This window comes from Euprymna scolopes, chromosome 7 (genome assembly GCF_053919585.1).
Source record: "Euprymna scolopes isolate OS-2025 chromosome 7, ASM5391958v1, whole genome shotgun sequence".
Taxonomy (NCBI): domain Eukaryota; kingdom Metazoa; phylum Mollusca; class Cephalopoda; order Sepiida; family Sepiolidae; genus Euprymna; species Euprymna scolopes.
The window spans coordinates 138,238,310-138,251,391 of record NC_136488.1 but is presented as its reverse complement, the minus strand read 5'-3'; the positions used below and the strand labels follow the sequence as shown (position 1 = coordinate 138,251,391).

Sequence of the window (13,082 nt, the reverse complement as noted above, 5' to 3'; positions counted from 1 at the left end):
TATCATTTCTGTATCATTTATTTTTGTACATTTTTTTCTATAAATAATTAGATTAATTCAATATTTAGACTGGTTTATTCTAACAATTATCGTTTCTTTTACAACAAGATGTTACGTTTACAAGGATTTTTCACTTGTTTAAAACTTAGATTTTTATTTACACTGTGTAAATTAGCTCCAAATACATATTAAAATATGAAAAAAACATCACCATCCAGAAATGAACCATAGGTGTAAAGAAGGCCACAGATCACATCGACCGAAACATATTAGTAGCAATATACATGAAAAAATTGAAATAGCTTAAAATATTTCAATATTGGTATCTATAGAAAGAGCTTGATGATCTTAGAAAGAATTTTTATAATTTTTTTAAATCCAATTAAAATTAAGGAAGTTATGACTATTTTTGTGCCTCACACGTTTGGATATTTTTCCCTCGTTTAAGACCATATGCGTTTTGTCACATTTTTTACACTACTTTTTCAGCAAAAATGCTGTATTTTTGTTAAAACAGAAGATTAAGCAATGAAATTTACCATATAAGTGTATTTTTGTGCTAGGAATTAGAATATGCTACTGAAGATCTCCAAGAATGAATAGTTTCCAAATAATCTGCAGTAAATGCACATAAATATACTGCAATTCCTTAAAAATGCCATGTATTCATAAAAAGAAAAGAAGTTAAAGAACTCAAAGCTGAATTGTAATGCATTATATGTACAAATAACTGAAATCGAAATCTAGGACTGTTTAAAAATGAATATATTGCAATATTTCTTTGGTATTATTGTAGATTAATACCTTCTGTTAAACCCCCCCCCCCCCATCTGACCACCTCTCCAAAATATGTGATTTTACCTTTGTAGGCAATTACGTGTGAATACCTTAAAAAAAATTCTAATGAAAGATAAACAAGTAATATTTTAGAATTTAATGTAAAATGATTCTTTATTTTGAGCCATTCTAGCGTTTTAGGGCAGTTAACCATTTTTTTTTCTATCAGAAATAAATCCTGTGCACCTTTTTTTTTTTCTAAAGACGATTATGTGTGGTTTTAAGAGGGTCTTTGTGCAATTATGAGAGGGTGGGGACTTGCCACTCTGACTTTGGGTTAATGATAAAGCTAAGAAAATTATGTGCGAACATCCTGAGGACTTGATAGAAACAAAACAAAAAATATTTTAGAATTTAGAGTGGGGGTTAGTTTCACATAAATTTAATTTAAAATAATTCACCATTTCGAGACCATTGTAATGTTTTAGGACAGTTGACTAATTTATTTTTTATGGGTGATAAATGGTACACTTTTCTTTAAGAAAGGATTTATTTTTAGACACTTATATGTAGCTTACAAAGGAACTTTGTTTGGTGAGGAGCTTGCCACTTAGACTTAGCATTATTGTTAGGGCTAAAGAAGGTTTTAAGAAGAGGAGGCTTGCCACTCGTACCTAGGGTTAGAAGTAGGATTAAGGGTTTTTTTTTTTTAAGGCGTTTGACCCCCCCCCCCCTATTTACGGTTAGTGGGCCATAATAATTGGCCTTTTGAAAATTTTATGCCTTAGATTTTGGACTACTTTTAAATATGAAATTTATTTTTGTTTGTCGGAATTCTTAAGGGGTGTGAAACTTAAGAATTACGACAAATAGACAGAAATAGATTTCAATACAAACAAGTGACGTCACTAACAGTAAACGTGACGTTTGGAAAACTTATTACGTATTTTTGCCCACTTATTTAAATATCAAAAAACATTTTTCATTTTTCGCTAAAGTTAACAAATCATTCACAAATTTTAGATAAATTTACTTTTTATTTTCAATTACATTTCTTGTCCGAGTGACACATTATTTCGTTAAACTTTCCAGTTTAAGTTGTTTTTTTTTAATTTCTTTACCTGGACTTCGGGCCAAGATCACAGTGTAATATTCTGATGCTACACTTCACCTTTTCTGTCCTCTGTCAGTGAAGGAGAAATCCTTCATGATGGAGACAATTTTTATGTTTTTCTCTCCAGATTGACCCTTTTTGGGAAGCTGGATTTTCCTCGCATTAAAAACTGACCTTGTGTCTAACTGTCCTTGTGGGAAGGCAAGTAAATAGGAACTTAACTAGAAACTGAGCACCTCCTACAAATATTTTGTATTTTTTTTTATATATATATATAATTGGGTAGATTAGTGTCCATTTGATTATAATCCACTGAAAAAACAAAACACTTTAATTCACCGTTAAAAACTAAGGTAATGGATAAAAGTGCACACGTTACATATTTGTTTTTCAATTATATTTTTAAAATTTGACCAAAAGTAACGCTGGATTGCTTCAAAATTATATATTCTGATAACCGAGCTCTAGTTAAGCTAATTATGTTCTAATAATATGAGCTCCAATTAAATACGTAAGAAAATTTTTTTTATATTCATATTTTCATTTTTTTTAATTTTTAATTCGTTCTGGAATAAAAAACAAAACAAAAAAATAATATGAGCTCCAATTAAATATGTAAAAACATATTTTTTTATATTCATATTTTCATTTTTTTAAATTTTTAATTCGTTCTGGAATAAAAAAGAAAACAAAGTTTCTTTTACAGTAAAGTAATATCAGCGATATTAAAGCTGCTGCTTCCACAGATCGTTTTTAGATACTTTTTAAAAAACGAACGATTTTTTTTTTTTTTTTTTTTCCAGGTATCATGATTTTAAATTGCTCCGTAGCACAAGATGAAGCCAGTTACATTTTTATTTTTAACGGATAAATGTAATAAAAAGATTGATTTCTTTAACAGTGGGTGTCCGAAGAAATTTTTTTTCAAAATTTTCAGAACTCCTCATATTGAAGTTTTCTTTTTAACATAACAAAAAAATGAACTATCAAAAGAATTTCGGACAACCAAATCTATTAAAAGTAATATCTCTTCTAGTTAATTTCCAAATTTCATGACGAAATTCTTAAGAGAAACGTGGTAGGGCCATTTACAAACCTGGAGGGGTCGTTACAAAATCTTACCGAAAACGCTGTTTTATGATAACATTTTTATCACTTTATTTGCTTAAAACTCTGAAAATATATAATGTACATTATTATTTATCAATTTATTTGAAAGTATATTCATTTTCGAACAATACGGTGGTATTTTGAGGACTTGAGTTGCTTTGGTTTTTAAAATATGATGATTTTAGCAGAACCCACTTAAAATCTGTAATCATCCAAAGCATTTTTATCGTCCATGTGTATTGCTACTAATAGTAGGAATAAAAATATCAACGTTAATTAACACAGTAATGCGAAAACAAACAATTCTGATAACTCTAAAAAATTCTGACCCAAATTTCTTTTAAGAGTTCAATGTTCTAATATAAAGCAAACATAGAAAGTGGACTTCGGATTTACTTTTGCAGCCTCATAACTCTTGTTTCACTTATTTTGTCCCTTAGTTCTCACATTCTATGAAAATGTTTCTGAGAAGAGGGGAGGGGTTGTTTTCTGTATCGCAATTTATCTATCAAATACTTATTTGGTCTAAATCTTTGAAATTTACTATATATGATAGAAAAATAAAAAAGGTGGATTTAAGTGGAAATTCATTTTTTCTGAATTTAAAAAAAAAAAAAAAAAAAAAAAGATAGCGGAATTGATAAAATGTTGCTTTTCTTGCATGTAAATCTTATCCATCATGGTTCAATTATGTATATTGAATTTTTTTTTTTTTGCTTGAGAAACATCAACACACACAAGTCCAGAGATCACATCGACCGAAACATTGTAGCAATAAAAAATATCAACGTTAATTAACACAGTAATGCAAAGACGAACAATTCCGATAATTTGGCATTCCAAAAAATTCCGACTCAAAATTACTTTCAAGAGTTCAATGTTCTAATATAAAACAAACGTAGAAAGTGAACTTCAGGTTTATTTTTGTCAGCCTCATAACTCTTGTTTTCCTTATTTTGTCCCTTAGTTTTCACATTCTATGAACATGTTTCTAACGAAGGGGGAAAAATTGCTGTTTTCTGTGTCGAAATCTATCTATCAAATATTTATTTGGTCTAAATCTGAGGGTTTTTATATGGATTTACTATGAAAATACAAATCTAACTAGATCTTTAATGTGCTATAAATCATATTAAAACAATTCAATGTGTTAACTGTTGAAATGAATTTTATATGAACAATCAAAGTTGCATTTTTTGTACATTCTTTCCATAAGTAATTGGATTTTGCTGGTTTATTCTAACAATTATTGTTACATTTACAAGAAGATGAGGTTACATTTATAAGGATTTTTCACTTGTTCAATACCTAGATTTTTATATACACTTTAGATTCTTGACCAATATACAAGATGGAAAACTTTCTAATTTGTAACAATTTTGAACAGTTATCATTCATTGGTTAATTATGCTACAAAAATAAATTTGGTAGTTCAATTGTTCATTTTGCAAAAAACGTACGTGTCTATATATATATATATATATATATATATATATATATATATATATATATATATAATTATTTTTTGCTATAATAATTAAATACCTACAGACACTAGTGTTTCATCCTTTTGGGATTCTTCAGTGCAGGGTGTCACGATTAACACCAGCCGAACGATTCGAACCCCGCACCACGAGACATCTCTGGCTTGATTAGCGGAGGCCGTATCCATTCGGCTACACATATATATATATATATATATATATATATATATATTTATTTTTGTTTTTTTTTGATACAATGAAAATAAAATTTGGTTTGGAATACCTAGTTCGAAAGAATTGTTCACATAGCTGAAAAATAGTTTGAACATCAATCAGGAAAGTAATTACAGACTTCCAATCAATTTCACCGAATTAATGTGAAAATAATAATCAACTTTGCCTCAGTCAAAAATAATGTGGCTCGCAATTTTTTATTTATTTATTTATTTATTTATTTATTTTTTCTCCGTATTGACTTTCTTTCCATCGCAAGAAAAATAATTATTGATGAAAATCATTTGGTCTTTATCTAAGGGAGATAACTATAATTAAAGAAATATTTTGTTGCAGATAATTTAGGACGCTGAAATGATCAGTAGAACAAGAAAACAAATTTCGTTAAACTTCCATTTTGTTAGGACGCTGAAAAGGAAGATGTTTCATTCATCATAAACGATTAAAACATATAAACAGATGTAAGACTTCTTTTGCAAAAAGTTAATAAACTGTACCTTTTTTACTAATTACAAAATATTTTATTTTTATTAAGTATTTTTAATATTAAAAAAAAAATGAAATTTACAATTTTTATTTATTTTTAATCTTTATTAAATACAGAAAAAAAACGTTCGTTCATTTTTTTTTTTTTTTTGAAGTAGGTAAATATTTTTTATTGGCTAATTGAAAAACAATTTTTCCATTGGTTGTATGAAAGATGAACTTTATAATTTATATAAAAATCTTCAGCATCCTGACAAGGGTCACACAGGCTTGAAAAGTTCTCGAATTTTGACTTTTGCCTTATTTTTATTATTAGTTTGAAAAACCCTTGAAAATATGGAAAATGTCTTGAAAATCATATTCTTTACGCCCAGTAAAAATTTGTGTTGAATATGAAAAATAAAATCAAAATAAGTACTATCAAATTATTTTTTATGTATTAATAAAAATATCATTAAAATATTTTTTAAATATTGAAAATAAAATCAAAATAACTACTATCAAATTATTTTTTATGTATTAATAAAAATACCATTAAAATATTTTTTAAATATTAAAAATAAAATCAAAATAAATACTATCAAATTTTTTTGAAGTATTGATAATATTTTTTTTAAATATTGAAAAAAATCAAAATAAATACATTGTTTCAAAATTGCATTGTATTGTTGTGGAGACAAGAAATAAATAAAAGTGACTTTTTCTATTGTCAATTAAGTTTTTTTTTTTTTTTTTTCTTCATTATGTCATTGTTTATATATCCAAATTTGTTTAGAAAACTTGAATTTTGTCTGGGAAAGGCCTTGAAAACCTTTGAAAAGTGCATGTGAACGGGCATTGAAAATCTGTACAAACCCTGCCTGAATAAAAGGATACACTAGATTGGGATAAAATTGCCTCAGTCTAGAAAGATTTCCCATTCATTGACCGAGGACAGAAAAAGATGAAGCGTAGTATCAAAACAGCTACCACACTTTGCTCTTTTGTAATCTTGTCTTTTTTCACATTGGACATTGATTGCCATTTTAAAAGTTTTTTTTTTTTTTTGTCTTGGGATCACTCTGCCTCCTAAATCCCCATTTTGCTGTTGGGGTAGAAGTGGAACCTTGCATATATTTACAGAGCTTCTTCAACTTAAAAAAAAAAATGTTTTCCGGTTTTATTAAAAATCACTCATCCAAACCCCACCCCCCGGGTTAAAAAAAAATATTAGTAGTACATGTGATGAAAAGAAAATATCATACAACAAAAATCATGTAAATTGATAAATAATTTTATTTTTATAAAAAAATATCATTTTTTTATGGAATTTGAATCATTTCAATGCCCCCCCCCCCTTTCAAAAATCTCACAAAGGTTTGAATTGTTTGGAGTTATCTTTCTTTTCAGATTGTTTTCAAAATGGCATAGCAAGATCATCATTTAGCCATAAAATTTTTTCTTTTTTGGTCCCCAGACAAAAGAGGGATTGGACCTTTTAGTTCACTCCCATTCGTTCATTCGTTTGCACTTTTCTCAGTAACCACACCTTGGATTTTTTTTTTTTAATTTTACACAAACATTAGTTATGGTGAAAGTAAATTTTTGCCAGAACGGATTTTCTTGCATAACTTTGGTTGCCCACCAAGGGGCCATTATAGGGGTAAAATTGCCCCAAAATCGTTCGTTCGTTCATTTGTTCACACTTTTTCTCAATAACCACTCCTTGGACTTTAAAAAATTTTGCACAAACATTAGTCAGGGTGAAAGTAAATTTTTCATTCATGGTGGCAGACCGTGTATACTCGACTTGTTAAGAATTAAAAATATTTCTTTTAATAAAATTACTTGATTAATTTATGTGATTTTTAATGTACAATGTTTTCTTTTTATCACAAGATCATAAAACAGAATTTCCATGAACAGAGTTTACGACCGGGAATACAACTAATGTTTGTAAAATTGTGTAAAAAGTTGTATTCCCCTCCAGAGAATACAACTAATGTTTGTGTAAAATTTAAAAAAAAAAAATTCAAGGTGTGGTTACGGAGAAAACACTATACAGATTTTTCTTTTATTTCTTTTCTTTCTTTCTTTTTTTTTTTTTTTATAGGGGTAATCTGGACAAGTACCAAATATTTTATCTTTTTTTTTTTTTTTTCCTTACAAAAATATTTGCCACCACAATGATTGAACAGTTACCTCCCTTCCAATAATAGTTTGTAATAATAATTATAACAACTACAACTTTGTGTGAGGGATGTTTGTGGCAAAACTATTATTGAAGCAGACAGCGAGTTTGCCAAACAAAATCCAAACTCCCGTCATTACATTAACGTATTGGCAAATATTCCAGCTAAGTAGAATAGCCAAAAAAAAACAAAAAAAACTATAAATCACCACAATTATTGTGTAGTAAAGGGGGGGGGGTTAGTATTTATTGATATTTTACTACTTATCAGGATTAAGAGCCACTCAAGGATAAGGGTTAATATGATGAATCAATTATCAGTTAAATGGTAAAGAATATCATGAGAGGATTGAAAATAATCGAATGGAATGAATAAAACATGAAAAAAAATGATTACTTATCAGGATGGTTTATGACCAGTATATATTAACATTACATTTAAAGACCACTATGTTGTAGCCCTCAGGGAAGCAATCATCTTGTGGGGAGTTCTTGGAAATAAACTCTGTTCATGGAAATTCTGTTTTATGTTAGGCGACTGAGGACCACTTGTGAATTTTTTTTTTTACTCAAAACGTTGAAGAGCTATAAAGACGGGAGTGGTATCATTAAAATAAGCGACCTTTTGTACTCCAGAATTTATTTTTCTACATAATCATCACTATTCTCAATGCACTTCTGCCAGGAATTCAATTATGTGTATTTCCGCTTCTGACACACGTCCATGACAGAAGTTGCATTCTTAGAGTCTCACACTATTAATATCTATAACTGAGAAATTAAACTTTCAGATTATGAATGCATAAGTTCAGTCGTAACAGTGCATGCAGTTTGCAATCTCCTCTGATTCATTTGGGCAGTATAAAAAATAGGAGGCATTACCTTTGCAACGCCCCCTTGTAATATTCTCTAGAAACTTCCTCCTTGAAGAAATATACCAGATCAACCTGCCTAGAGTGAATGCCACATCAGATCAAAATACGGATTAAGAAAGAAGTTCTTTGCAGTTATGATAGGAAGACGAGTTCGTGCTGTTAATAAATCTCTTATGAGGAGGATGAAAATTCAGTTGAGAATCTTCCATGGAAACAATAGAAGCATCTCTTTTATGGAAAAGAAAAAAAAATTAATCACCTTGTGCTCGATTAGTATGCTTTATAGAAAATAAAAATGTAATAAAGTATTAAACACTAGTCGAGTGCCCGGAGTTGCCCGGTCGTAAAATATACTTAAAGGTGAAAGAGAGCGGTGTGGGAGAGGGATATAGAAAACAGGGAAGAGGGGAGAAAGATATAGACAGATTGAGAAAGGTAGATTTTAACCTCTTCTATTTTATTCTTTATGACCCCCAGGCAATGCCGGATAATCCTGCTAGTTGTTTTAATAAATGTATTAAAGTTCATGCTTCGTCTATTGATTATTTTATTTTATTTTTTTTTTTGGTCTGTTGCTAAACCAGTAACTGGTTATTATCAAATACTAGCAAGCTGCCTGGCGTTGCCTGGTTGTAAAATATGCTTAAATATATTATGCAGATTTTGTATTTATTACTATAGACCCAATACTCTATCGATTATTATATTGTACCTAATATATAGTAGTGATTTCAAAAGTAGAAAACAAAAAATTTTTTAAAATAATTACATTTTCACCCCAAACAAGGCACATTGCCACTTTGATGTAGGGGGCTACTATCAGGGACATAAGCTACAGGGGTACTATGTAGGGAGTTGGGCAGAAAGATGTCGGTTCACATTACACTTGAACTTCTGCATGTCAGTACAGTTGGGGAAGCAGGAACTCGGAAGGGAATTCCAAAGTCTAGCTGTTCTGGCGAAGAAACTACTGGAGTAGAAGGCTCTCTTATATCTAGGGATCTCAGCTGTGAAGGGGTGGGATTTTGCTGCTTGAAGTACTTGTAGAACAGACAGAGAGATGCTACATTTCGTCGATGGGACAGAGGCTGAAGCTTAGATGACAGTTCAGGACCTATCAGGTTGGCAACTCTCGTTTGAACCTTGTCTAGGAGTGAGAGACTAGTAGCAGATGCACCAGCCCAAATATGACAACAATACTCCATACATGGGCGAACGGTGGCCTTATAGAGGTACAGGATACTTTCGGGCGTTAGTAGCTTTCTAGCACAGTAGAGAGAACCTACTTATACATATATATTTGAGCTATCATCAGCTGAATAAATAGTTACAGCATATGTGTATTTGCACATGCATAAAAGAGCACTAAGTTTCATTTTTTTTTATTTTTTTATTCCAAGTTTGACCCCTTAGCAGCCATTTTTACCGGCTAAAAACCTGTAAAAAAAAAAAACTGCTAAAAATGCAATCATTTGATTTGCCTTGTGGCACTCTGCAACCGTGTCTAGGAGGAGATGCCATTTGAAAACGGACACGCAAACGTGGGGACTTTTATAAATTAGATTTAATCATTATTGCTATTTCTTTATTTCTTTTAGGAAGATGACAAAGCTTTCAGTTGGTTTTGAGCGTGATTCGGATGAAGAGTCGGATAAATCTGATTCAGAAACGTACATCGAACAAAGCATCGTGAGTTTCTCTTTCTTTCTTTTTTTTCTTTTTTTTTCTTTTTCTTTTTTTTCTTCTTTTTTTTTCTTTTTTTTTCTTTTTTTTTTTTTTTTTTTTTTTTACACAGTGGTCACCACTTATCAAGGCCCGGAAGCCACTCAGGGATAAGGGTTATTGCAAGTACATTACGTTAGTGTGGAGATTTGATGAAGGGGGCAGTTCATTAGGAATTTGTTAACATTGGACTTGAACACATCCAAGTTGTAGTCAGGTGGGAAGCAGGCAGACGGAATAGAGTTCCACAGGCGTGCAGTTCTAAGAAAGAAACTTTGTTCATGTTATTTTTCATGTTAATTGGAGACATGTATGTCTCATGTATATAGATATGTATATATTTAATGTAGTAACCTACATCTGACAATGTCTTTCTCTGATTGTCACTCTAACTAATAAATCTTCTATTTGAAATGAGCCTCTATATTAAAAGTTGAGACAAAGATGACAACATGTGGGTGCTGATCTGTGTGCATATACATTAGGTACCTCCAACGCACGCCACAGTTTTACCTCCCCCTGTATGTAACACTATGCAACTGTAATTTAATATTATCATCCTAACTTTTTCATGATTTAAAAAAAATAAGCTTCAAATAAACTGCTAATGTTTTTAAAAAATTTTTTACAGCATATAGAAATAATGGAAATGTGAGACAAAAATCATATTTACATTATCGACGCTTTAAAACATTCCCATGTAGTAACGTGTTTTAAGCCGTTGTTCACACACCCATGTTTCAAAATCTAGCAAAAAATCAAATAATGTAATATTTTCCTGAAATTTATTCATTATTAAATAAACTTGCATAATAAAAGGTTTCGTTAAATATATTAGAGGAATTTTTCTTTTTTTTTTTTTCTTTTTTTAGGTGTTCTACCCCTCCCCCATTTCATGTTACGAAAATTAAACAAAATAAATGTAGGTCGATAAAAATTTAAATATTTTTTTAAAGCTTAAAAGATCAAATAATTAAAAAAGATAATTATTTTATATAATATATTTGTAGTCATATCCTGTTATTTTTTTTCACTAACCTTTTTGACATAAAATCAATATTATGTTAAAAAAAAACACTTTTTTCTGATTAATTTTTTTTTCTCTGTAATATAATTGTTTGAATTACAACTAAAAAACTGAATTCTAAAAAATAATTATTTTTAAAAAGCTTTAAATGATATTAATTTCAAATATTACGGAATATGAAGTTTAAACAGATTTTTATATATAACAGGTTTCCAATAATAAAAAAATATATTCATATAATAAAATATATGACTCTTGAGAAAATAAAAATTGCAAAAGTAAAATCGACTAAAAAAATTTGTTTGGATTTGATTATTTAAAATGACAGAAGTGATAATCAAATTTTGCCCTTTTTTCCCAAAAAACTATGGACGCCTGTAAGCAACAGAATCTTTAGATACATATATCAACAGAACAGGTTAAAATTAATTTTATCGTCTGTGTAGTTTGTTATTAAAAATCTATTTGTTTTACAAAAGGTAAGTCTTATATTGTTTTTTTATCCATTTTTTATTGTACATTTTATTTATTTATAAATTTCTGCATAAATGATCTTTCATAGAAATTGACCGAGACTATAGTAAACACGCGAAATGATGACGTCGCTAATTAATGCGACAATGATGATGTACTACACAACAGTTTGGAGATGCTGTGTAACACGTAATACGTTGTTTAAGTTTTGGTTATCGAATTATTATATACTAGCGGGGGTACCCGGCGTTGCCCGAGTGTTTGTTTCCGGGACGTGGGGGGGGGGTTTAAAAAATGTTATGGTAGGTAAGTAGGAAGGATCAAACCCGGAGTCATGAGTAAAAGTAGGAAAATAAAGTGTGAAAAAAAAAACAAAAAAAAAAACATCTGCAACGTTAACAGTTCGGCCACCAAGAAAAGTCCATTCCAGTTGTTTAGGGAAAAAAAAAAAAAAAAAAAAAAACGACTATGGTAGGTCGGCGCGAACGTGAAAATATAATGTGAATTGTCCAGCACGCTAACCACTACGCCACAGAGCACTGCAGCTTAGTTTAGTGATTTTAAATAACTTCACATGAAGGAACTACGAAGCCAAACCGGTGTTCTCTTCTCAACTGTTCCTTGTAAACGATCCCCAAACGGTGTTAAATGGTGGCAGGGGGAGGAGGAATTTATTAGAGAGAAAATATTTTACCACTTCCATTGATCTTAACCGATTTTGGCCGTGACTTCTCAGCAGAAAAAGTATAGAAATCTAAGATTATCGAGGAATTTGAGAAATAATAAGCCTATAACACACCTCAGATATTGTTCTGCCGTTTGTGCATATTATATTTGCATGAAATATCTTGATTTTTAATCCTATTACGGTCAAAATCAGACGGCAAAAAATGAGTTCATTTTATTTATATAGAGATATAGCTATGGCTGATGAGACATTACCTGAAAGTACTTTGTTCAAACTCCTCGGCTTAACGTTCACAGGGAACACAGCTACATCGAGGGTATTGCCACGTCTGCTGCTCAAGGAAGGTGGGCTCTTTCTACCATGCTAGAAAGTTACTTATGCCTGAATTTAACCTGTATCTCTATTTTTACCTGTATTTTTTTAAATGTTTCCTCAAATTAAAAAAGTTTTAACAATTAAACAAATTGAAATTTATTACAAATAAAATATAAACCTAGCAGGACTCGTGGAACTTTTTTGGCCAATGTTTTCGAAAGTCATCCCCTCTTTTCGATTGTCTAGGCTTAATTTAAACCTACGTCACGTTTGGTTTGGCGATGGGTGCAATAAACAAAGACGTCACATTTTTTTTTTTTTTTCATGTTCTTTTTCTCCTTCGCAATACGGATTCGAGCCTGCCTGCCTACTACCACTTTTTGCTCAACACACACCTCCAAACACCTGGGCAACGCCAGGCATGCAATTTAATAAAGTGTGGCCGTGCATATGACAGCAGACGCAAATGACCAAGCTGTGTGCTTGCATCACAACAAGGAAGAAGGAAAGAAAAAGATTATAAAAAAATGTGGCCCGAGAAGGAGAGAAATAGATGTGTTACACACATGGCGCAAGTGTGACAGGGAAAGACGTGTCCTAAACGTG

General features: G+C 30.5%; 1 protein-coding gene across 1 annotated transcript in view; it reads left to right on the top strand.

Moving 5' to 3' along the window:
* The window catches only part of LOC145279997 (bystin-like), a 42,356-nt gene that overhangs the window by 4,380 nt on the left and 24,894 nt on the right, over positions 1–13,082 (top strand). Inside the window, exon 3 of the mRNA XM_080131607.1 lies at positions 9,849–9,939. Coding sequence (XP_079987733.1) covers positions 9,849–9,939 — 91 coding nt within the window. The remainder of the gene's footprint in view (positions 1–9,848; positions 9,940–13,082) is intronic.